Source organism: Cottoperca gobio, chromosome 15 (genome assembly GCF_900634415.1).
Source record: "Cottoperca gobio chromosome 15, fCotGob3.1, whole genome shotgun sequence".
NCBI classification, from domain to species: domain Eukaryota; kingdom Metazoa; phylum Chordata; class Actinopteri; order Perciformes; family Bovichtidae; genus Cottoperca; species Cottoperca gobio.
This window is the reverse complement of record NC_041369.1, coordinates 1351549-1376468: the sequence shown is the minus strand read 5'-3', so window position 1 is coordinate 1376468 and position 24920 is coordinate 1351549. Positions and strand designations below refer to the sequence as shown.

The 24920-nt window shown below is 39.7% G+C and overlaps 2 protein-coding genes across 4 annotated transcripts in view; one reads left to right on the top strand and one right to left on the bottom strand.

Annotated features, from left to right (window-relative positions):
* The window catches only part of shtn1 (shootin 1), a 36661-nt gene extending 35595 nt beyond the window's left edge, over window positions 1–1066 (top strand). Inside the window, exon 13 of the mRNA XM_029450167.1 lies at window positions 105–1066. Within this exon, the coding sequence (XP_029306027.1) occupies window positions 105–136 (32 nt within the window). The 3' untranslated portion in view covers window positions 137–1066. The remainder of the gene's footprint in view (window positions 1–104) is intronic.
* Window positions 1067–4493: 3427 nt separating this feature from the next.
* On the bottom strand, window positions 4494–23169 carry eno4 (enolase 4). Of its 3 annotated transcripts, none has more exons than XM_029450599.1 (13): window positions 23151–23169; window positions 17146–17274; window positions 15645–15829; window positions 13688–13830; window positions 11323–11492; window positions 11110–11238; window positions 10829–10897; window positions 10180–10344; window positions 9868–9993; window positions 8249–8423; window positions 6290–6351; window positions 5369–5486; window positions 4494–4879 (listed from the first exon to the last, which is right to left on the bottom strand). In XM_029450599.1, exons 1-13 carry the CDS (start codon window positions 23151–23153, stop codon window positions 4809–4811), a joined length of 1545 nt encoding a protein of 514 aa, XP_029306459.1. In that variant the 5' UTR covers window positions 23154–23169; the 3' UTR covers window positions 4494–4808. The 3 variants fall into 3 exon arrangements, with proteins under 3 accessions (XP_029306459.1, XP_029306458.1, XP_029306460.1); XM_029450598.1 differs by lacking the exon at window positions 23151–23169 and adding an exon at window positions 18805–19035; XM_029450600.1 differs by lacking the exon at window positions 23151–23169 and adding an exon at window positions 17410–17522.
* Window positions 23170–24920: the final 1751 nt, after the last annotated feature.

Here is a 24920-nt window from a genome sequence, read left to right as displayed (position 1 = left end):
TGATTTGTCTTAATTCTTCAGAATTTCTGCACAGTCATTGTTTTCTGTCTGAGTAAGAGGTGACAACACGGATTGCTTCAGTGAGTGTTTGTCTCTTTGTGCAGGTCTCCGTCCCGTCCTCTCCCCTGATGTGTGAAGGAGCCACCAGGCTGAGCTCGGCCCTGAGTAACCACCCGTATATTGATGGAAGATTACATGACCCAAAATCAATGGCTAGCATTTAATTGTACTGTGTATGCATTTCAAATAATCTTTTCAGAATTTATAATATGGATTTAGTAATACAGTCAGATGGGCCCTCAGTGGATTTCCACATGAGAAAAAAGAAAAGTCAGATCAGTCATCCTGGTTGTGAACCAACAAAGAGGTCACATAGCACCTAAACTAAGAGCACAAGTGTGTGGGTGATTTACTTTCAGTGAAATGAAAGATGTGTATCCCACAACACCTTTTCAGGGTTCATTCAGTTCTTTTTTTAATACTGAAGGGAAAGCCTCATTTATTGTTTGCACTGCGAGGAACAGTAGAGCGGGTTTTGCTGTCTTGACCTTTTGCTCAAAGCAAAGTTTGTCTCTGAATTGTTTCCGTGTTAACCTTGTTGCCTCCCAGTGAACAATTACAGGCCACTGTGGCACACTTTGTTTCCAATGTTCCCCTCACTCGCTCACACTTGCTTCATCCTTGCTGCAGTGTGTTCTGTCAACATGGACTGCATTGGTGTTGGCATGTAGGTAACAATAAGGCCAGTTTGAATATAGATTCATTAGTTTTGAGGATTTCAGAATTCCAAGACACCAAATGACTTCAATGGAAAAAATTGAAGAAAGATGCTACACCTCTGGAAAGTTATTACTGAATAAATAACTTTTCTCCTTTATCAATAGGTAATCATTAGAATGACACTGTTCACATTACTCAGACATCTATGAGTAATTTGTCCTCACACTTATTTGATTGACAACACAGTGTGTTAAGTAGAACAGGGATTTCTGGCACAACTACAATTATATCCAAGGTGCTCAAAGAAGGGAAAATACACAGAAGCTAATAGTATAAAGGATATGATCTGTATACTACAAGTGTCGCTGGAGTTTATTGAAAGATAATGGGAATGCCGTTATTGCAAACGTCAAGCCAGGTTCAACCCATTGAAATGAAAGAGGGGACTGTGCTGTAATTTTGATTTAAATATGGCCTTATATGTCAATATGTGATGTTAATGTTTAATGAAGTAACAAAAGTGATTAATTTTAATGAAGAGTGACATTATTTTTGCTGCTATAAAAAAAACTGAAAGAAAAGTAGTCTTGGTAAAACATCCATACCTCCGTTCCTGCTGTAGTCAAACTTTGTTTGTCCATTTTGTCGACGATCTTGTTTGTATGGAACCAAGAGTGACCCGAGAGGTGGAGCTAAGCAGACCGTACGCTGAACAAGATATTTTTACGCAACCAAAATATTACATTTTCCTTTCATGAAGTAAAATGTAATATTAACATAATATAATAACAATATATTTAAATAATGTTCTAAGACAAAAACACGGACAACACCCAAACCAGAAAACACTGGTAGGGAACTGTCAATCACAAGGCATAACTGCCCTAAAGCATACGCTGCTTTATCGTCTATTTTACTCTGAATGGGACCATCGTTTACTAAATAAACATCATGCTGTGTTGAATAAGACTTGAAACTAAAGATTGAGACATAAACTCACTGCTCGAAGTATTGTATTTTTATCATAGACTTCTATACAAGCAGACTTTTTTTTGCATCCAGTGGACCCCTGCTGGATATTAAAGAGAATGCAGGTTTAAGCCACTTCCATAATAACTGCACTTTTCAGAGCCGAGGTTGCCGCTTGGTTACAGATGAGGGATGGATGATTCTGTTTAGGCAACTCAAAGCTCATGGTTAAGATTCAAGAAAAATATGGCGTTCTTGGTTCGGTAATACTGAAAATGTCAAGAGTGAGTAAGAGCCAAAGTCTTAGCTTGGCTCCAGCTGTAACTTCTCTGTAGATAAAATGGAAACTCTGTAATTATTGATGTGGATTTGACAAAAGTTTGTAGTTTTAGACTTTATATTTTGTTGTTCTTGTAGTTTGTAAAAATGCAAAACACTTAGCCTCTAGCTGTTTTGTAACAGTGTTAAAGTGTCCCTTTAAGCCTGCATCAGAGGAGGGTGTTAGTCAGGTATAGAGCGGAGGATCAGCCATGTGCCCTTTGAAAATCACAATGACTGTGCTGATGATTTAACCACAATGGTGGGCTGCTTGTGTCTTGTTTTGTTTTCCCTCGACACCTGCCCATATTTCCCAGACACTTCCTTGAGAGAGGGATTGAAACATGAGAGCTGTGAGCTGTGGGCGATGTCCGTCACCTATTGTGTGCTGCTGTTAATTAAAGCTTAGGCTTCATTTAGCACTGAGGTGCAATTTCCAGCTCCCAATCCCCCTGAACAGAGTGTGGAGGAAATGTCATTGTGGCTCTTTCTCTAACCAGATTCATCAGCAGAGGCTTCAAACACTTCACTCCGTCTTCCACACATCCATTCATCCCTAACTCCAGGAAGTCACACTCTAATTGTATTTACAGCACATTTAGTCACAGCAGTGGAGATGGTCGAAGCAGGAAATTATCTGTGAGGAGATTCTATAAACTAATCAGTTGTGCAGAGAGCACATTTGGCTGTTCCTGCCTTATTTTCCCATGACACAAGTAGCATGAGGATGTGTGAATTATCTTGGATAACATGTTGGAGGATAGAGTGTCTAAGTGGTCGACCTGCTGGAGTAGGGAACAAAATGAAAAAAGAGAAGGCCTTTGTATTGATTTATATCCTGCCTCCTCATATCCTCCATATCTAATGAGGTTCTTCTAGTCGAGGCCGCCCTGACACAACTCGATAGTATGCCAACATGCAATATAGTCTTTGATTCAGAGGAGTGGATGTGTCGTCTCCGTCTTCCTTCCCTCAGCAGAGACAAAGTCAATGACCAGCTCAATTCCTTCCTCCGCCATCTGCTCCAGCCTCCCAATTCGCTGATGTTGATTGACGGATTGTACACACACTCTGATCGAGGTAAAACATGTAATTACACAAACCATGCAGTGTCCTTTTCTTCTCCCACAGCCCATTCTCTGCTCTCCGTCTCTGCCCTCGTCATCGGCTGATACAATATAATGTTTTGTTGTTTTTGTATTCTTGTCGCTTCAGGGACCAGCAATTAGGGAGGTCCTTTTAGTGTGTCTGGGAAACACTTCATTTGACCTATTTTGTTAGTCATTTCAGATATTTTCCCAAACATTGTAATTGCCTGCTGGGAAGCCTCAGTTGAGAGTGTGTGTCTGGCCTCAGTTTGTGTCTGCACGTTTCATTGATTAGAGGTTGTCAGTTACAGCAACAACAAAAAAGATCAGTTAGAGAACATTTCTTATTTATTCTATTTGCCTGACAAATTAAGAAATTGTTTAATCAAGGGATATTGTAGAAAATAGAGCTCCCTGTAAACCACAAATACATCAAATAAAAAATTCAAAAAGAAACATTTTATTTAGCATTAAGCAGGCCTATTGTAACGTCAGCCAGATACGGCGTGAATGAGTCGTGACTGAGGGAGAACTCACTCGACAGGCTCATTGATGCAGCGGTTTGTGGCTGGTTCACAAAGCACTACAAAGCTCCTCCATATACCACTGTATAAAAGCAGCCTTTTTTTCCTGAGCTACAGGCCGGGCGTATGCTCCTCCTGTTTTTACACACTGGCCGAATCATTTCCTTCAGGAACTGAGGAGCAATGAGAGGGGACAGAGAGGGTGCTGCTGACCAGTTATGAAGGGGCCTTTACCCCACACACCCCAAACAGACAGGAGGCAGGCTTTGTTGGACAACACTGACACAACTCTGTGTGTGTGTGTGTGTGTGTGTGTGTGTGTATTCTGTGGCATTTATCCTCCCACAGCTTTTTACAGCCTTTTCTTATCCAGTTCTGTTAAATCACAGAGCTCTATGGCCAAAAGAACACAATGAATCAAGATATCTATTTCTAAGGGTGTTGGTAATCACTGATTTAGATACTGTTTCAGAGTGACACCAATGAAGGCTGGCAAATCGGTAACAAATTAAATGTTAAAAATAGACGAGTGAGAGAAGGTATTCTGTATTTAACTACCTTGACAAAAATACAAATTTGAAACTGAATTTGGTTGTTTTGGCAATAAATAAATAACTAAACGATACAAACATTATTCATAAAGAATTGTGTTTTAAATAGCAGCAGTGGTCACATGAAATAATGACCTTCACCAGTGGTTCTGTTTCCATTGTAGCGAATACTGAAGGCTCGTGTTGCTGTGTTATGACTCATGAGTGCTGCAATGTTTAGATATTTTTGTGGAGATGATTGATTGTGACCTGAAAGCAGACGCTGTGTTTGTGTGAGGAGGTACAGTGAACAGCACCTGCTAATATGGTTTGTATTTACCTGAAGTAGCACAGAAGATGTTTGGGGTTTGAAAAAAATGTTTTTATTGAAGGTTATGTTTACCCACTTAGCCTCTCTCTGAATAGCTTCATATTGATTTTTTTTACCCATTTTTTAATAAACCAGACTGGTAACACTAGATTAATGCACTTAGTTTAAAATCAACTCAACAGGTTTTATAAGTGAAATCCTGACAGGCATTAAGCATTAACAGCAGAATTAAATTCTGAAAGTAAAACATAATGTTTAACACTGACACAGATTTGAAGAATTGTCAGTCAAATTCTCTTGATCAAACAGAAGCTGTGATCAGGCCGTGTCAGTCTGCAGTAGCGGACTGCTCCTGTGGTTTTTCAGTGAACAGTGGAGGGGGGTGCTTCTCGTTGGAGGCTGTGGATGAGACAAAATAATGAAATGAAGTGAACGGACAAAAGCTGGACCGCAGATGTCCCAGATAACTGGACTGAAATGATGTTTCTGCAGCTGAAGCACACTGAGCCTTTTACTCCACCTCGGTCCACTCCAGGCTGCAGCATGTAGTATCAACACGGACATTAAATACCAATAAACATCACTTTTTTGATGGGAATTTATTCATCTCTCATTTACCCTCCAGTGTCCCTGACTGTTTGCTGAACTGGTGGATGGGAAAGTATTTGTCTCTGTGAGTAATTAGGTGGCCAATTAACAGATCCAAGGGAGGGGGGGGGGGTCAATCTTCCACTCTCACACACACACACAAGTACACATTTGTATGATTCCTCACAGTTTCCTTTCACATCCAACAGAGAGAGAGATGTGTTCTCAAGCTGAGCGATTACTCTCTCTCTGTCTCTCTAAAAAAGAAAAAGAGTAGGAGGGAGGAGTATAAAGACCTACCCAGGATTCCCTGTTGGGCAAGCTCTTCCTCTATAGAAATCAGCCGGTTGTATTTAGTCATCCTCTCAGCACCGCTTAGACCTCCCAGTTTGACATAGTCCAGGCCCAGACCCACAGCCTGAGGGAGGAGAAGAACAAAGTGGTGCTGAGGAAAGTGTGTGATGCCACCAAAGGGAGGGAGACAGAAACAGGACACGGTCTCTGGAGTTACACTGATGAGTCTGCTGTTGTGTTTTACACACACTTTCTTTTTTTTTTTTTTACAATGAAACTGAGTGCAAGTAGGAGGAATAAGTATGGTCCAATCACAGTGGAGAAGGATGCCCCAAGGGTGGAGGGGATAGGAGCCTGTGAGTCAGTCAATGCAGCTAAAGGTTTCAGTGGGATTACAAAGTTCCTCACACATCGGGCCCCCATAAATATACAGGGATTTACATTCCTGCAATTTATGAATACTTTCATAGGCATCTAATCTATATATTATGTTCTTATTGAGAACTTCTCAATTATGTTTTGAGAATATTATATAATATGGAAAAATGTCCATCACAATTTTCCAGAGCCTACATTGACATATTTTCATTCTTGATAATCCATATACAGTAGATATTCAGTTTACCATCATAGAAGACTATATATTTGGATTATTGCAGGAATTCACAGACAAGGAATTTGCCTTGGTGCATAACAATACATATAGTACAGAAGAGAAAATGGAAAAACAAAACAAGTAAATAAAAATGTAATAAATATATGAAAAATATGTCCGTTTTTAAAATAAAAACGGCTGTACAGAGTAAATCAACCAAAGAATTGCAAATATTCAAAGAGATATATTTTAAGGGTTAAGGTTAATAGATATTCTCCAATCAGACAAATGAGGCTGGAAACACAAAATAAAAGCGAGGGAATAAGACTTACTATATCTGACAAAGAGTCATCACTGCAGGGCTCACTGCATGTTGTTCCCATTAACACGGAACCTGACACACCAACAGGTAAAGAGACACACACAGCATTGACAGCAATCCTCCATAGAAGCAATTTCTGACAGATGAAAAAGTTCAGCATGCATGAGCTGCTTCATTCATGTGTCACAATCAGCTGTTTGGCAACCAGCTGACTAATATGTCCCATCAAACAAATAGGTTAAAAACAACAAATAAAATTAACAGTAAACATATAGCAAACTCTCAATATACAAATGATCATAAACAAGATAAATACATATTTCACGTTTACATGAAAAGGTTTAGAAAGAAGTATACTTACGGTATATGGTGCTAAGAGATTGAGCACCACATGTGACCACATATGAGCCGCCTGGTTGCTCATGGAATGGAAAAGACTTACCTTTCCAACACGTCTCACAAAGGAAGCATCTAAAGCAGGGGTGGGGAACCTTTTTTCTATCAAGGGCCATTTTATTTGTAACAACATCCTTTGAGAGCCACCTTTATTTTATGCTGTGCAAAAAAGTAACTTTTTTTTATCCATGTATCTTTCTGTTTTATCAGAAATCCTTTATTAGTCCCACAACGGGGAAATGTATCTTGTCACAGCAAAAGAACATATGAAGTAAAAAGGCAGTACACAATAATTGCATAGAATAAAAAATAATATAAGTACCAAGTGGTTGATAGAAAATAAAGTGAGTATTGCACATGGCAGTGATAATTGCACAGCAGTGGTGGAATACACTGTATTGTATTGTACTGTAATACACTGTATTCCACCACTGCTGTGCAATTTGGAGGTTCCCCACCCCTGATCTAAAGCATGTGATGTACATTCACTATGTTCTGAATTTAAATGAATTTGTTAGAAATTATCTAGCAACTATTCTGTATTTCATCCATAAACTGTCAGCACTGGGTGTTGACATGATGTTTTATTTTACAAACAATTTCGGCCTGAGACATCACCAGACTAATTATTGCAATGGAGTGGGGGCAAGTAGCTGAATTCTTGCCCGATAGCCAGAGTTACTTGTCTGAAATGGAAATTGTAGCAAGACTCAAGACTCATTTTTATCAACATCCATTGAATTGTCCCAAAACATAATTTCAACCGTGCCAAAGTAAAATGTAAAAACATTCCAAATGCTATCCTTTTACGCTATTCTATAGTGGTTATTTGCATAAAACACACAATTCAAATGATAAAGAAATCAATTATTGTGTTTTCATTTAAATATTTGCTCTGATGAAAATAATTCTTGGCATTAGGAGTTTTAAGGATGTATTATAAGCTGCTTAGAGCTTTTGTTAGGAAGTGGAACAGTTCATTATTCCCTCTCTAATATCTATTTTATATTGCTGTGAAAACTTCTCCCTCGAACAACTGCATGTATTCAAGTTTCTTTCTAAAAACAACATTTTACAAGATTAGATTTGAACTCATCATGATAAAGTTATAATTTACCTTTGCCCAATAATATTTTTTTGTGAATAAAGCATGACTGCATCATTATGCTAATCTATGGCACCTCTCTATAGCACAATACAGCCGATACCGATCAGTTAAAAAATGCCTTGATCAGCCCAGATAAAAGATCTTTGAGATCGGATTGGGACATCCCTCCTGAAAAATGGATAAAGTTTACATTTACATATGTTTCACTTGAACGATTGCATGAACTGCATGAGGCATTCCACTTGCTGTACAAAGAGTTTAGGGGCAAGTAAATGTTAATGTTAAGCCCTCAACTAACACCGAGTGTTTTTTTAAACTGGTGTTTCCCAACACCTCTACCTGCTCCGGTGAGGATTTGAGTCAAAAGAAGCAAATGTGTTTCTTAAATAGAGTTGAGCAGTAGCGCTGCTATCTTTTCAAGCCAGCATTACATTTTTCTCTACCCCACCTCAGTGGATTCATTACCTTGGAGATTTGATGTGATGCGGATCAGATCACTGACTGTTGTCTCATGAATGTGCTTTAAGATGTGACCCCTGACTCCCGGAAGGGACGGGGCCTTTGACTTGTAGGTGATGTCAGAGAGCAGCGAACATGAGTCTCCAAGCACATTGTTCAGCTTCTCCCACTGGTCTATGTCCTTACAGAGCACAAACACAAGAACAAGGATACACATTTCAGCATGGCTGTACAAATGGTCATTCATATGCATTCAAACACATACCTCACAAACACACATAAACAAGAGTACACACAGAAGAATTATTACTCAAACCAAATTGCTATTGGAGTTTCCATGGCTCTACATAGAGCCCTGCTTATAATGGACATTCATAAAGGTTTGAAGTACACTGCACACATGTTTAGTGGTAGCTGACAGACAGACGGACGGACAGACAGACGGAAAGACGGACAGACAGACGGACAGACAGACAGACGGACAGACGGACGGACAGACATACGGACAGACAGACGGACAGACAGACGGAAAGACGGACAGACAGACGGACAGACAGACAGACGGACAGACGGGCGGACAGACATACGGACAGACAGACGGACAGACAGACGGACAGTTAATTCTTGACCTTTACAGTAGCTGCCTGTTGATCTCACCCTCCATTCTACCCTCTTAAGGTCCTGGTGCCCCATACTCCTGCAGTAACCCACACAGGACTCCCCTCGGACCATGATAGTAAGCCTTCTCCAAGTCCACAAAACATTGCTCCTCCTGGATCTCAGATTCGACAATCGGTCAGATCATCCTTTTCAGCACCCTGACATGTCAGGAGTTTGGTTCCAGAATCAGTGCCATGAGTAGAGTTGAGCCCAACTGTATCTAATTGATAGTGCTCCACCTCCACCTCCTGCACTAGCTCAGGTTCCTTCTGAGAGTGAGGTCCCTACAGCCAGCCTGCCAGTGGTAGCATGTCCAGGTCCCTTACTTTGCCTGTCAACAACCTGACATTGCACCTGACCCCAATGTGTGTCCCTGCAGGTGGTGCGTTGAGAGGAGTGAATACATGTTGTTTACATTAAATCAGAGGTGAACGCCATTAAGGAAGACCGTCAAGTCAACATCTGTAACTATGGTAACTTGTCATGACAGCCTGTCAACAGGTTATCTCAATGTTAACTCTCGCAAGCTACATTTCAGGTTTCAGCTGTCCACCACAGGGTTCACCTGGTACATCACCACTTAGTGAGCAGAAACATGCCCTTCTCTTCAAACTTCGGTCCCTACATCCATCCATTAACATTTACATGTTCAGTAGGAACCCAAAGGGATTGGTCTGAGAGCTGTATTAAAATGGACATTCAAGGAATTTATCAGAATTGTTTCTACTATATATATATATATATATATATATATATATATATATATATATATATATATATATATATATATATATATATATATATATATATATATATATATATATATATATATATATACAGAAACTAAAGAGAAAAAGACATTTACAATGAATAAAACATATTGTATATAAACCATTTTGTCTACAATATATGAAAAATATTGTCTTGGATATACTGACAAAAGAATAATAATGTTTTAGACTTACTTCTCTCCTAAATGGATCGATTAAGGCCACAACTGCTGGGTATCTGCTGATGAGGGTTTGGTACATATCAAGTAATTCATCCGGAGACTTTAAAACTCCTGTTGCAACTTCATACTTTCCTTTAGACTGAGGAGAAAAGAAGAAGAAAACAAATGTGATTCTCTACACTGCTTGTTGTCTCTCTCAGCTGTGCCTATACTGTATTTGCATACATTAGCTGACCTCTTTAGCAGCTGTATGCATATACACCTACACAAGGACTCCAAACACCTTGGCTCACATAAAGCCAGCAACTACCTTTCATTTACTTACATAGTCCATTAGTTCAGGGGCAGCACAGTTTACTGCTAGATGGATCTCTGTTCCCAGTGTCAGTCCAAAGTTAGCGCAGGCTTCAGTGATCAGATCTAGAGGTTGCTCGGGTCGCTCATAGGTCACAGCCAGCACTCCACTGTCGCACAGCATTGCCTGGGAGGCCTTGCAGCAAAAATATAGTTCACCTTGTCAACATCTATGTATTGCGCTTAGCTGAAGCTGCATGTGAATGACAATAGATATGTTTTTATTCACAGGTTTGAATAAGACGGTTGTTACATGTATTAGAAGACAAGTGTGTGCACACCCTCTTCACTGTTCATGGTATGAATGTTAGGGCTACGGGTCATTGAACAATGCAGGAGATAACTGTGTTTACAGTACACATGCTGCATAAGGGAAAAGGTAAACAGTAGAAGTATTGAATGCTTTTTAAGCATTTCGACACAACTCCAGACCTGCATACCTCAGTTAATTTGAAGATAAGCCATGAAAATGAAAATGTCCCTTTTTTGTATGTAACTTTGAGGAAAGCTCAGTAACAGAAAATACCTTGAATCCTTCCTCCTTTACATGATGAGCTCTCATAAAGCCTGTGTTAACTGAGGTTCTATTCTTACAGTGAATAAATCGCAAAGTCCCTCACCCCGGCTTTTGTTGAAGTGTTCATTATTCTCATCATCTCCTTCTGTAACTCAAGGGTCATTGTGATGATCTGTTGAAGAAGTTCAGTTCAGTGTGTTTAAAAAAAGATATAGTGAAAATGGAATATAGAAGAACTGTCTTACCAATAATATACTACATCATACATCAACAAAGGAACATGCACAAAGAACACTAACTTTATACAGTGAACAGGTTATTACCAACTACCAACAGATAGAACATGTAACAACTACACAGAGACATTTGAAGAGTGGTAAATACTTGTTTCACTCGTTGTCCAGCTTGGGGGATCAGGATGACTTCCTCCAGTAAACTCAATTTTCCAAGAGAAGCTTTCCCACAGCTCAGCAAAGTTACCAAAGACACTGGGATGTGAAACTGTTTCGGAGCCTGAATAAAATCGTTTAAGACATCATTACATTTAGCTCCCAGTGTAGTGTTTGTGAACGTATACGTATGTTTGTGTAGTCTAACCTTTCTGTTCTTCAAAGCTGCTATGTATTTGTAGAGAGGGATACCCTGTATCTTTGCCCCAGTTTTGGCCACAGCCAGAGACACTGAGCCAATAGCCGAGCACCCAGGCAAAACTGGTTCTGGTGGCTCTGCAGGAGAAAATTGCTTCTCTGCAGTGATGCTCTTTTTGCCTGTGCAAAAAAAAAGGGCAAACTAGGACACAGTCATTCAAGCAGTCTGAATGCACATTTGGGGATTTCAGGTGATGCCCTTTATAGAGCAACAGAAAATAAGACCAGATACATTTTGGCTTCATGCGCCACTGAGCAACTTTCATAGAACGGGGCCCGATCATATCACATCACAACAGTCACAGATCTTTGATCAATGTCGTTTATAACCGTCTGTAGACCTCTTACTTATTGATTGAAGCAAATATAAAGGAACAATTACTAAATCAACTAAATCTGTAAGTTGCCGAACCAGAAGAAGCCATGAGAGGGAATGAGCCAACTGAATTGGTGTACCAGTGGTGAGTTGACAAGGGTCCGACAGAGACCCTCTCCAAGTTACCCTGTAGGTGGGGTCCTTTATGCAAGATTTGAGCAGGGAGAGAGCAGAGCCTGAGACTCCCAGTTCTTAGAGGGTGTAGAGGAGGATCTGGTGGTTTACTGTGTTGACCGCCACGGAAAGGTCCAGAAGGATGACAACAGAGGAGAGGGAGGCTGCTCTAGCAGTGTGAAGTTCCTCAGTAACAGCGATTGGTGTGGATCGAGAAGGTTGTTCTGCTGAAGGTAACGAGAGGTGATTTAAAACAGCACGCTCGAGTGTTTTATAAAGAAATGAAAGAAGAGAGGCAGGTCTGTAGTTGTTCACTTCAGAAGGGTTCTTTCTTTGAGAGAGGGTTCATTATTGCTTCTTTAGGAGTGTTTGGAAAGCAACCAGTTGTTAAGGAAGTGTTGTTGAGATGGGTGAGAAAAGGAAGGAGGTCAGGAGCAATAGACTGGAGAAGGTGAGGGGGGATATGGTCCAAAGGGCAGGTGGTAGGACGGGCAGAGGTAACGAGAGATAGAACTTCATTTGAAGAAAGGGGTCGAGAAAGAAGTTAGAGTGGGGGGTCGATGTCAGCGGGTAAATAAAGAGGAAATGTTGTCCATCTTTTTTACAAAGCAGTTAACAAAGTGGCAAGGTAGAAGGGAAGAAGGAGGTGGAGGACTGGGGGGGGGGGGGGGGGGGGGGGTTGAGGAGGATGGAGAAGATAGAAAATAGTTTTTTGGGGTTGGAGAAGGGGGGTTGAATTTTAGATTGAAAGAAAGCGCTTTTTCCTTCAGAAAAATAGGAAGAGAAAGAGGAGGTAAGGAGGTCTTCAGGGTGTTTTGATTTCAGCCATTTTCTTTCAGCTGACCGTAGGATTGTTCAGTCAGCACCAACCATGGAGCTGGAGGGGACTGGCAAACCTTCAAGTGTTGATATATTTACTGTGTATTATTTACTTCCGTGTAATGTCGGTCGGTCAGTCAGTGGGCAAGAATAGACAAAATTTGACCAAACTGCTGAAACTCTGAGAGCCGGTCAAAATAACACTGGTTTCTTATTATCTTGGATGCTGGTGGTTTTCTTGTTTCTGCCACATGTAACCCAATAAATAAACAGACCATGTCTGTAATATTGACACGCCTGTCTGGGTGGCTGTACTTCTTCTCTCTGTACTGAGGCAGACTGCAGCTACACTGACTCACTATCACCTCTAGAGGAACAAGTGGTATTACAGGCTGGAGGGCGCGGTGCTAGCTGTTAGCATGCTAACTTCAGGAGATATCTCTGCAACACAACATATAGAGACGTGTTTGACATAACGTCATCACTGTTACCTCTTCACACTGTTGATAATCTTAGTTCTTTTTTATGTTTAAATTCTGGCATATCTTACACATTGAACCTTTAATGGGCCAGCCCCTATACAGAAAATACTTGTTTGATCTCTACAAAGTTACTATGCTGTTAATGCTCAAACTTTACTTACTTTACTTTAGTTGTTTGGAGTATTGGCTTAACGCTATGAAAGCATAGCATTTGCAATGGTAAGAGGCTCATGTTGAGTGAAACCAAACATTATTTTGTATGTCCATTTAAGCAAACAATTAAAACATGAATGAGGATGCATATTCCACTGAGGAAGCAGAAGAGTATAAACTGCAATATGATTAATCAGTACAAAATAAATCTTACACTTATCAATAAATTAGTTTTATGGAAAAACTGTTTTTTTCTCCATTAGAGAGCTCTAGGATCCCATATCTGGGACAAATACACAAGCTTGTTATGGTATGTGGCTGATGTTTTGATATTGATACCAAACATTAAGCCCAACTAGTTGCTAACCTACCTTTATCAACACTCTTCTTGTCTTTAGTCTGTGCATTTAGTGGAGAAGATAGCACCACCACGGGCTCGCAGGGCGAACGACTCTCCTCCTTCTGCTTGTTACAGATGTCTTTGTCCTCCAGGTGGCGGGCCATGAAGAAATTGCTGAAAAGTTACAGAACACAAAATTACATTTTGGGTCACAAATACAGCGAGCTCTCAAGAAGGCTGATCTGTAATGAAGGCTCTTCATGAGCCGAAATGAAATAAGATACCAAATGAATGTGTGTAAGTACTGAGCCCACCGCACCATGGCTGCCACCATTGTGCCCCTGAGCAAGGCACTTAACCCTGAGTTGCTCCAGGGACACTGTCCCTGTACTTAGTTCACTGTAAGTCTCTCTGGATAAGAGCATCTGCTAAATGACCTGTAATGTAATGTCATAATTTTATCCTATTAGACATTTGTGTCATATGAAAATGTCATAATTAGCGTATGAATTATTATGGCCAAAAAATGTATTTTGTGAGGTCACAGGGACCTTAACATTGGTTCTAATAAATTCATTCTTGAGTCCAAGTTTACGTTTGTGCCAAATTTGAGGCGTTCATGAGATATTGCGTTGACAAGAATTGGACGGACAGACAGACGGACCGGACGGACGGACAGACGGACGGACGGACAGACGGACAGACAGACAGACAGACAGACGGACGGACGGACGGACGGACGGACGGACGAACAGACAGCTGGACAGACAGACGGACGGACAGACAGACGGACGGACGGACGGACAGACAGACGGACAGACAGACGGACGGACAGACAGACGGACAGACAGACAGACGGACAGACGGACGGACGGACAGACAGACGGACAGACAGACAGACGGACAGACAGACGGACAGACGGACAGACGGACAGACGGACGGACAGACGGACAGACAGACGGACGGACGGACAGACAGACGGACGGACGGACAGACAGACGGACGGACGGACAGACAGACGGACAGACAGACGGACAGACAGACGGACAGTTAATTCTTGACCTTTTTAGAGATGCGTGTGATTGTTTCTGAAGCCGTTTGTACATGCTTGTTGATGTAGCTTATCTCTATTCTATTTCTCCTGCTGTTCTCAGGTCTCTCTTGCGAAACAGATTAATAAAGTACTCTATCAATCTATCCAGACTAATGTACTACACATAATGTAAGTGATGATGTACTTGTTATACCTGAAATATATCCACTGCTTCTAGTTCCAAATTTGAATCCATTACAAGGCAGGCAGCGCAATAGAAATATAGCATTGTCCACCCCCAGCCCTAAACCACCTAGTAACTCATTAAGCTTTTCTATTGGGTCATGAGACATAATGCCAAAGCAACCAATACAAATAACTCAGTGCATCATGATGATATGATAATCTGTGACAATAGGCAAACAAGTGCAAAGCATTAACCTCAGCATGACCCCATTCCAGGAGGTCAATACACAGGGAACTATATGTGACCCTATTGGATCATAATGCATCACAAATGGCACTTATTTATTAATGTTTGTTAGTTTACCTTGTAGTTTATGATTAAGATAATTACATTCCAGATTAATGTGAATAACTATCAGTTAGAGTTGCTAAATTCATGAATTTTGGAATTCCAACAATTCTAATGTAAATCAATGGTTAATGAGATTCTTAGTGATGTGACACTGGGCTGCTCAGGAATGGAAGCTCACAGTTTCATCCTGGAACCAGGTAAGTACTGCATGCATTTCTTTCTGTACTGCTAGGCCTAACCATTAAGGGCCTAGCAGTAATATTTGTGTGGACAAATATAAAAAGAAAAATAATAATTACAAAAAACCAGAACAAAAATCTCAATTTGATCAGAGGAGTATCTGGAAACAGATGAGAAATTCCATTTTACTCTAGGGATGAAATCATCCACAGTAACTTGAACAACATTTGAACTACCTGAGTATATGGTCAACTTCGGACTGGTAACAGGGGTTTTGGCCCTTCAGCATGTTGTTCAGAGGTTCATTGATCCACTGGGCAGCAGTCATCACATCGTCAGCCCTCTCCTGACTCTTTGCTTTCCAATCCAGTAAAGCCTTCTTAGGCCCAAAGTGGCCAGAGACAGCAGCTGAGGACATGCTCTGAACACCGAGGCAGGGGAAAAGTTGTTTAAAAGGATAACAAGCATTTTGCCATAAAATTCTTTGAGTTTATGAATGACATGGTTGCTAATTCTCAACAGCCTCCCAACATCCACACAAGTACTCCACACACACACGTATGCTTCAGAAACAAATCCTAACAATATATCAACTTGGTGCGTGTTTGTGCTGAAGCATATTAGAATTAACATTTTTTGACATACTCAAATAAATAAAATAAACCTGGAGCTCAGACTTTGATAAGCAGTGTGATTGGAAGGGGCGCACATGAGTTATTATCTGCTACCTCCGCATCATCTCTCCTCATCCGCAGCATCCGTTTCTCTCCACCCCCTTCTTCTCACAGACCACTTGCACTGCTTTTTCCTGTCATTACACATTAATGTTAACGCTTCAGACTGAAAATGAGTACAGCTGTGTCCAGTTCACTTGATAAAAACTTAAATTTCAGGATTTCAGGCAAACTTTGTTTAAAAAGACCCTACCCTACACATTATTTTAGAACAACTTTCTCCAAAATAGTTTTTTAATTTGTGCATTTATGTTATAAAATGTATTTATATTTGAAGACACTATCCAATACAAATGCTATATAGAGGGCCTTAGGACAGTGAGTGTCGTTGCTCTACAACATTGGAAAGCCCCTAGAGGCAAATTTGCAATTTGTGATATTGGGCTATGTAAGTAGATTTAACTTGACCTGACTAGGTTATTATAATTATAATTATCTATATTTGGCACTGAGGAACTGGCCTCCTCCCCCTGACAATGGTGTTAAAGCACTGAGTAATACTGTTGCGTAAAAGCGTTGATGCATGCCTATTGGCTCGGCCCTAGTTGTGTGACCTCAGAGTGACCTCGGTTCATGGTGTCACATCTCATCTTTCTGGCTTTTGTGATCATGTAAAAACCGAAATGGCAAGGGTCAAGGGTCATAGTCTGTTTTCTGATTGCTACCGTCTTTGCTCGCTTCTTGCCTCTCGCTGCCTCTTCACATCAAAGTCTACTGCATGTTTGAAGAGTCCCCTTACCGTCATTTCAAACCATCAGCACATTACTAATGAATCACCTATCAATCTCTTTTGTTAAACCTTTATTTTTTCAGTCTTTGCGCTTAATGCATACACTGAACTGAATATCCAGAATCTGCCACATGAGCGATCGTCAGCCACAGTCCAAGCAGAAGCTATAATTTCACAGTTGATCTGATTACATTTTATTGGACTAGCACTGATTTTTACAAGGAAAGGTTGTGTCTGTAGACAAAAAGGCAAAAAGTGACTCATGAGTTTTACCTTTTCCTTGTTGCAGACGATGCAGAGGACCTCTGCCTCAATGGATAGTTGCCCTCTTGCATCATAAACCTCCCTTCCCTTCAGTCTGCTGATCCTTGGTGGTGCACATAGGTTTGTAAAGTAATTTGCCTAAAGTGACAGTTAAGGCAGAGTTTCTGGTTTCAGAACTCATAATTTAGGTCAATCACATGGAGTTGTGTTCAACACTGCTACAAATACAAACATTTACCTTATAAATATAAGCATATTAAGTTATAGCAATACCTTTCACTAGTTTCCTTTCACCTTTCACATTCAAGTACAACATGCAAAACGTTGATTCTTTAACACAATGTTGACAATGTTTTTTCACATTCGATTTTTATCATTATTTTTCATGTTCAATATTGTGTCAACATTGAACCGAAACAACTAAATATACAGTATGTCTAAAACCTACATCTGAAAAGAATTGCTGCTTGGGTGATCTAAGTTGCATTTGAAGCAAAACAGAGTTTGACAAAGTCAAAAATGAAGGAAACGCTTACAAGAGGTAAAACTCTTGTACTTGGTGAATAAAGGTAATTTATGCGATTTATAAAGATTTTACAGTCACAGAGCTTTTTGACTCAATTCTATTTTTGCTCAAACCCTGAATATCCCATTACAGAAAGTTTGGTATATTAGAATAGCAGCCTCTTCCAGCCGATGTGGTACACCTGCTGATTCACTAATTACATTTTCCTGGGGTAATGTAAGGAACTTTCTTATAGGCTAATTGTCCCACTTGTAGGAATAAATATAATATATCTGACAAAAAGTTGTTAAACAGAGGGTCACTAAATTTGCAGATTACATTTGCCTATTTGCTTCATATCTCTTTGCTGACATGTTTCACACGTGTGCCTTCACTTGCTTTGCTAAAAAGAGCCAACTTTTAGGTGTTTGTCATAACTTTACTGCATTAAACACTTTCATAGGAGACATCTCATAGCAGGAAAAATAAAGGTTGAAGTAAAAAAATAATACATTAGTATAGCCTGTTTAGGTTATCCATCATTGTCATTAATTACACCTGCTCTTGTTCAGTTAGGACTAGTCAGCATGTCTGACGTGAAAAAGGGTTATTGGACATGGGCTTTTATGTTTCAAGTCTTCATTTCTGTCTCCTCTACTTCCCTTCCCTTCCTTTATTTGCTCACTTCCTCGACGTTAAGTGTGACAGGTAAAGTGAGAGCAGAAGAAACGGAATACAGCCTCTTATCGGTGGAATTGCTGACCCAGCTAACTAAACTAATCTAGCTAGTAAAATCTATTTAGATGCGGGTTGAAATAGGCTGGAAAACATAGCATGCAACCATGATGGTAAATAGAGAGAAGTAGAAAGCCATTTTGCCGATTTGTTTTATTTTATTTGGTGGTTCATGCATTTGAATTTTAAAAATTAAGACATTATTGAAACACAGGAAAGCAGCACTAGCGGCTACCAGTAGAGCAGGTAACCACCATTAGCTATAACTGCAATAGGCCTATGTAGACTAGTCTGAGCCTAGTTAGCGAAGTAGCCAGCAACCTAACTTAACTTTGCTGTTGTCGGTCAATTTCGCTAACGTCAGCATTAGCATAGCTTAACGTGCAGCTGTTCAGGCTGTGCAATTCAGCAGGAAAACAAAGTCCTACCAGGTAACCGTGAACGTCTTCGGGCTTGTGGAAGAAGAGCTCGTTCATAGCCCTCTCTATCTCCTGGGGGACTCTGTTAACCCGGTAAAACTCTGCAGCTGCATTTTTTATATCGTACAGGTCCTGCTCCTCCTTAGAAAGACTGCTCATAAAAACTTGGTGAGACATTGTTCAGGTGTCTCCACTGTCCCCGTAGGCCTACTCTTTATGTTGTGTGTTGCCATGGAAACAACCTATTCAAGCGACAGTAGGAAATCAGAGTGACGTCGCGCGCTGCTTCCGTCTTTCATCGATGCTTGTGTATTTGCCTTCTCATAAAAACTGAATATCTAGAATGGATAATGCATTCGTTTCATTTATGTATTGACCATGACAGGTAAGTCGTGCCATGTTCGCTGCCATGTCCTGTATGTGACCCTCTGCTTTGTAAAACATTGCAAAGTAAAAATTAATTATGGAATTATAATTGTTAGCTGCCCATTATCAACAGTAAAATATGATTTATAACAAACTATATTTGTGGGTGTGGTAATTGAAATAAGTGGTTGTCGGGACGGGAGAAACATATCTGAGAGAAACACACGCGCACACACATTCTAGTGAGGTCGAAACATTGATTCATGAGTAAAACATTGCTGAAGTGTTAAGAGGGCTGCTGTCTGGTCAGCAGTGATGTACAGTAAATGGGATTTGAAGAGTAGCTTAAACATGTAAAAACTGTGGTATGGTCCTTTTAACGCAGGAAATTATTTGTAATAAAAAACAGGAATTCCCTTGAAAGTGTATAATTTAGTTTTTTTTTAATATGCAGAGATGTGTGTATGTATAAGATCCACGTATCTGCATCATACATTATGGGCGATGTTATTCGCAGTCTGTCCTCTTTTTGTTTTTGTGCCTTTGTTTTGTTCTCTGTTAGTTTAAATATAGGCTACAATAAATAATTGATTAAAAAAAAAGAGTTAAAAAACTAAAACAGATATTTGAATACTGTCACATGTTTGTTGAGCTAATGAGTGATATATAAGGCTAAAACGGGGAATTGTGGTAACTCTTAGAGGTTTAGAGCGTTATTATGATGATAAGAGGCCGATATTTGGCCTTATATTCACCAGTCACCGGTTTTCCTCTACAGCAGGAAACAGACGTTATTGTGATATAAAGCACATATTTTCATATATTTTATGAATTATTGCTCAATTGCCTGTTTTCATTATTATTACTTTATCTAAAAGACAGCCTCTTGTAATTGTTTCCTGATACTAAATATGTATGGCTGTCTCCTTTTATAAATGAACACACGCGTTCTTTACAGTATATTGCATATTCACTATAAAAAAAAGTATATTTGCACTATAATGAAATGGTCAAATGTAACACACTGTCCGTCAGCTGTAAGCAACTATAGGAACATATCAATACAAGTTTTGGCAACCAGAGTCTATTGATTGAACAAACTTCCACTACACGCACAAACACTCACCGCGCTTCCGCCCTCGGAGGTTGCATTATTTGGAAGGCCTTAACCCCGGCGCGCATTACTATAACAGTGTCGAGTTTTTAGAATACTGTGAATTGGACTCAAACATTCAATCTACCCTGATACCCACAAGGTCATACGGGACTGGCTGAATTCCTACCTATAAGTATTTGTCAATAAAAATAGGCAAGAACAAATGAAAGAACATGTTCACAATGGCACGAGAACGCGATTTTCGGAAAAATCTTCCCGTTTTCTTACCTTTGTAATTCAAGGCGCTATTCTTTATTTTTTAAAGGGCAGCACTAAGATAATAATACCAATGATAATAATAATAACAACAATAATGATAATAATAATATATATAACAATAACAGTAACAATTTTGGCCCCATCAGAATGTTTTCAAGCCATAGAATATAATTGCGAGACTTTATCCTTTACATTTTTGACACATATAGTAATTTCCTCCGACCGTTTCTGCCTGATTCACCAACACTTAATGTGAAAATACACGAGCTGAACCCTTGAACTGTTTGTTCCCTTAATCACCCAAGGGAGACCAATAGACACCCACAATGAACTCTTGACTTTCAAATGCTATTGGAGAGATAATGGACAATTCTCTCTCACACACACTTACACCTATTTAAGTCACAAACAGCATGTGGCAGCAGGGATGAGAGTATGGCTCATACAACGGCCGTTTATTGTTTCTGGCAATAATGAAGTTCAACTAGGACTTTTTAAGTCATTTATTGATTTATTAGTTTACCATATTTTTTATCCGAAAAAAGTAAACTTACGTGTGCCTGCAGGAAACATTTCTTGTAAAATTAACCACGTTTGAATGTCAATTATTTTTGCCTGAGATGAATCTTCCTGATGTGATTGAAAAACTGGAGTGGCTTCTGTTTATATTTTGTTCTTTTCATTGATAGTCATTTATGATACTTATTCACCATTATATTTGGTCAAAGTGAAGACTGGACAAGCACTTCGACTGTACATGTAGTCTGTAGTTCCATATGGATGTTTACTGTGGTCGGGTTTGTGAGGCAGCAGCGGGCTGACATGAGATTCACAGCAACATGAACGCAGAGCAGCGCGGATCTCTTCCCCATAAATATCGAAAGATCAGTGAGTCAATGGCTCCTTAATGAAGACAGAATAAGGCCTGTGGGTGAACTGTGCAGATTGTAGCCTAAACATAAACACACACCTGTCGCTGGCTCTCACAGTGAGCACAAAGTTCTGTCCAGTCACAGTGTCCGTTTCTCACTTACAAATATTCTCAATTTACCTCCAAATGTAGCCGTTTTTATAAACCCAGTCTGGCGTATTCTGCGAGTCCACATTTAATTTTTCCAGTGTCATTCTGATGTCAGAATTCTTGACATAGGCTAGGTAAGTGTAGTCACTTTAGGCTTAATATAGCCTAAAATTAGTTTCTTAAAAAAGTTCGTTTATTGAAATAATTATAAAAAGAATGTTTTAAATGTGATTTCAAGAAGTGTTGAATTATTTTCCGAGGTGTAGCCTTGCATTTGTCACAGGCTATATACTAGGGATTTCTGACCTATACCGCATGTGCCTTGGCATCGGCGTGTCCCTAATTATTATTATTATTATTATTATTATTATTATTATTATTATTATTATTATTATTATTAGTATTATTAGTATTATTAGTATTATTATTATTCATTAATTCTGATTAAACCCTATATTCTGTAATACAGCAGATCTTGTTCTCATTTGAAATTTAATTTAATATCGAAAATGTATGGCCTACAAAAAAGTATTAGTTGGTTAAAATTAAAATGGTAGGCTACCTGCGCATAAAACTAAGCATCGCTATAACATGACGATTTATATTTTTTGTATTATAATAGAGTCAAATAATGTAATCGCTTTGTCATGTGGCTGTGCTAGTGACCCCCGGGGTCGACCAAAGGATCACTTAGCTCCCAGACAGGAAGTGAAGCAGGCAGAGGGACATGTCTACCAAACGGCTCAAATCCGGCGGGCAACGCCGTAGTGACACATGGTTTCTGCCACACAGCACAACGAGCATTATGGAGAGTGAGTCTTTTCCCTCATAGCTCATGCACCGTGCAGATGTCCACAGCCACGTTTGATGAAACCACACATTACTTTTCATCAAAACCTGCCCATCCTCAGCGGGAATCACTTCCTTTAGAAAGCCAGTCCGAGGCCATTTAACTCCAAAATCACACAGTTCTGCTGACAACGTGCGCTACAGCACACTTGAGGATGGACACGAAATCATTTAGGCAGCTCAGACAATACCTTAAAAAGCAAACATTTCAGAGAATCCCTCCTGACAGCTATCCTCTCAAAACGAACTCAGTCTTTGCTCTCAAAACTCAATTTTAACATTTTTAAATGTAGTTCTAGTGTGATACGTGATCATATCTAATAAATTACCTTGATAAGAAAGTTTCATTTTGCTTAATAAAATAAATATTTAGGCGTGTCTGGACAAATAGACAAAAATACAAAAGACATCAATGATGACAGAAAATGTTTGTTATTTTCACTTCAGTACATGCATTCTATCATCATTTCAAATATTCAAAGATTCAAGATTCAAAGGCTTTATTGTCATATGCACAAAAGCTGCAGTTTAGTTGTTGACAATGAAACTCTTATGTCCCAGGCTCCTCCAACAAAGCAACATACTTAAAACATAAAAAGAAATAAGGAAATAAAATTGTGCAATAAAATAGAAAAACAGAATATAAAATGAAACAGTGGAATAATTTAAATAATAAATTAATACTTTGCTAAAAACACCTATGCACCTATACAATATGTAATATTGTGTTTACATCTGCATTACCATTACTGTAGGTTAGGCCAGGTCACTCTGAAAGTTATTGCCGCCAACGCCTGGATGCAGAGGATAAAAAAACCATCCCTTTGTTATCAGGATCTTCTGTCTCTTTGCTAAATCCAGAGCAAGTTCACTTCTTCAGAAACTCAGAAACTCTTTTCACACAGAAATAACAACAATTCTAACAACTATATTCCCATGGATCCTAGATATTACAGACCTTACCTACCAGAGCAGCGCTAGCAGGCCTGGAGCAACAGTTTGAGCCGAAGCCTCAAGAAACATATTAAAAGAAGGTAAAACCCATTCACGCCTGTCAAAAAGGGACACATATTTTAAGACGCTGAATCCTCAAAAGGTGCAGCTTCAGCCAATGAAGCTGAGCCCCAGCCTCCTCCTGGACACTCTCCTCTCACATCTGAGGCTATAATAGGGCCATCATTCCATTCTTTGTGTTGTTTTTTCCTCCAGAGGATGGTAGGCCTCAACAGCAGGGTGCCCACAGGCTTTTAAAAAAATACTGCAGCAGCTGCCAAGAAAATGATTCATGTGTGATAGCCAGTTTGGTCTAAGTGACACAAATGGCACATGAAATTGGGCTGTATGAAAAGTGTTGATAGCTAATTTGTCACAGGAAGAAGAACTCTGAATGCCTTTTTAAAAGCGTTGTTGCCCATTGTGGAGGTCCAAGAGGAGTCTTTGAGGGAGTTCTGGAGGTCCTTGAACGGGCTTCGTTTGGTCCCCAGGCAAAATAAGGAATAGATTACATGAGACTGTTTGAACGTTTAAGAATGGACGTTTTGGCCAGAGGCATCCTAGAAAGACACCTGAGCCAAAGTTTGGTGTGTTTTAAATATGAAGCCGGCAAAATAATGTAAAATACCCATATACTCACTGCTGTGTCCAATGTTGAGTAAAGGAATATGTAACAGAAAAATTCTGTCACACAACATTTTTTATTAACGTGGATCATTGGCCTAATATTTATCTATATAAGTACTACGCATGGGCTAGTGTTTAAAGAAACATGCTGCGGTTTTATCCACCTCCTCCTCTGCTGGTCACCTGTTGCTGTTTGTTCAACTAATCCCAATGCAGTGAATGTAATGGTGTCTGTTTATGTCAACATGCACAGCTCATTCAAAGGAAGTCCCATTTTAATTGTCAGAGCGGTGACGTTAAAGAGCTTGCGGGAGGTCTCCACAGGTCACATGAATAAAAGTAGCCTCCAGCCTAATTAGAGCATCCTTTTTCTTCAGTCTAAAAAGCAGGGGGCGCATCCAGCTGTCCGCTTGGTCGCCACCTCTAATTGCATCTAATTAAAATGCCCTAGTCATGTTTTCAAACTTGACCAGGTGTGGTTTGAATGGGAGCATTGGTTGGCTTTAAATGTCTGGAAAAGACTTGCTTGTGATGGTGCTACAGAGCGCTGAGGCAGAGCTAGAGACGTCTGCGTGTTACTGCTGACCTGTGTGTGTGTGTGTGTGGTCTGGTTAGTGGTTCTGGAGGCACTTCTACTAACATTATCAGCGTTGTTCTTGTGAATAAAAGTAGGGGAAAACAAGAGTAAGTTGTATCTACTTACTGTTTACTTCGATCTCACATCCCATTTCTGTGCTGTGAAAACCATATACATTCCAAAATGGCAACTCTTCATGATCTAAGAAAATTAGCCCTGTTGTTAGCTTTGTGGCAATGTATTTTTGCGTCCTGTATGTATATCCTATGTATGTATGAACTTGGGTCAGAATCTTTGTATCTTTTAGCAGATAAACA

Bases quoted from the DNA above. Each gene is read 5' to 3' on its own strand.
- eno4 (XM_029450598.1), bottom strand. From the start codon at position 18,972: ATGTCTCACCAAGTTTTTATGAGCAGTCTTTCTAAGGAGGAGCAGGAC. The intron at 15,830-17,145 runs GTAAAACTCATG...CTCGGTGTTCAG, and splicing joins TCGTCTGCAACAAGGAAAAG to AGCATGTCCTCAGCTGCTGT. The intron at 10,345-10,828 runs GTGAGGGACTTT...TTTTGCTGCAAG, and splicing joins ACACTTCAACAAAAGCCGGG to GCCTCCCAGGCAATGCTGTG.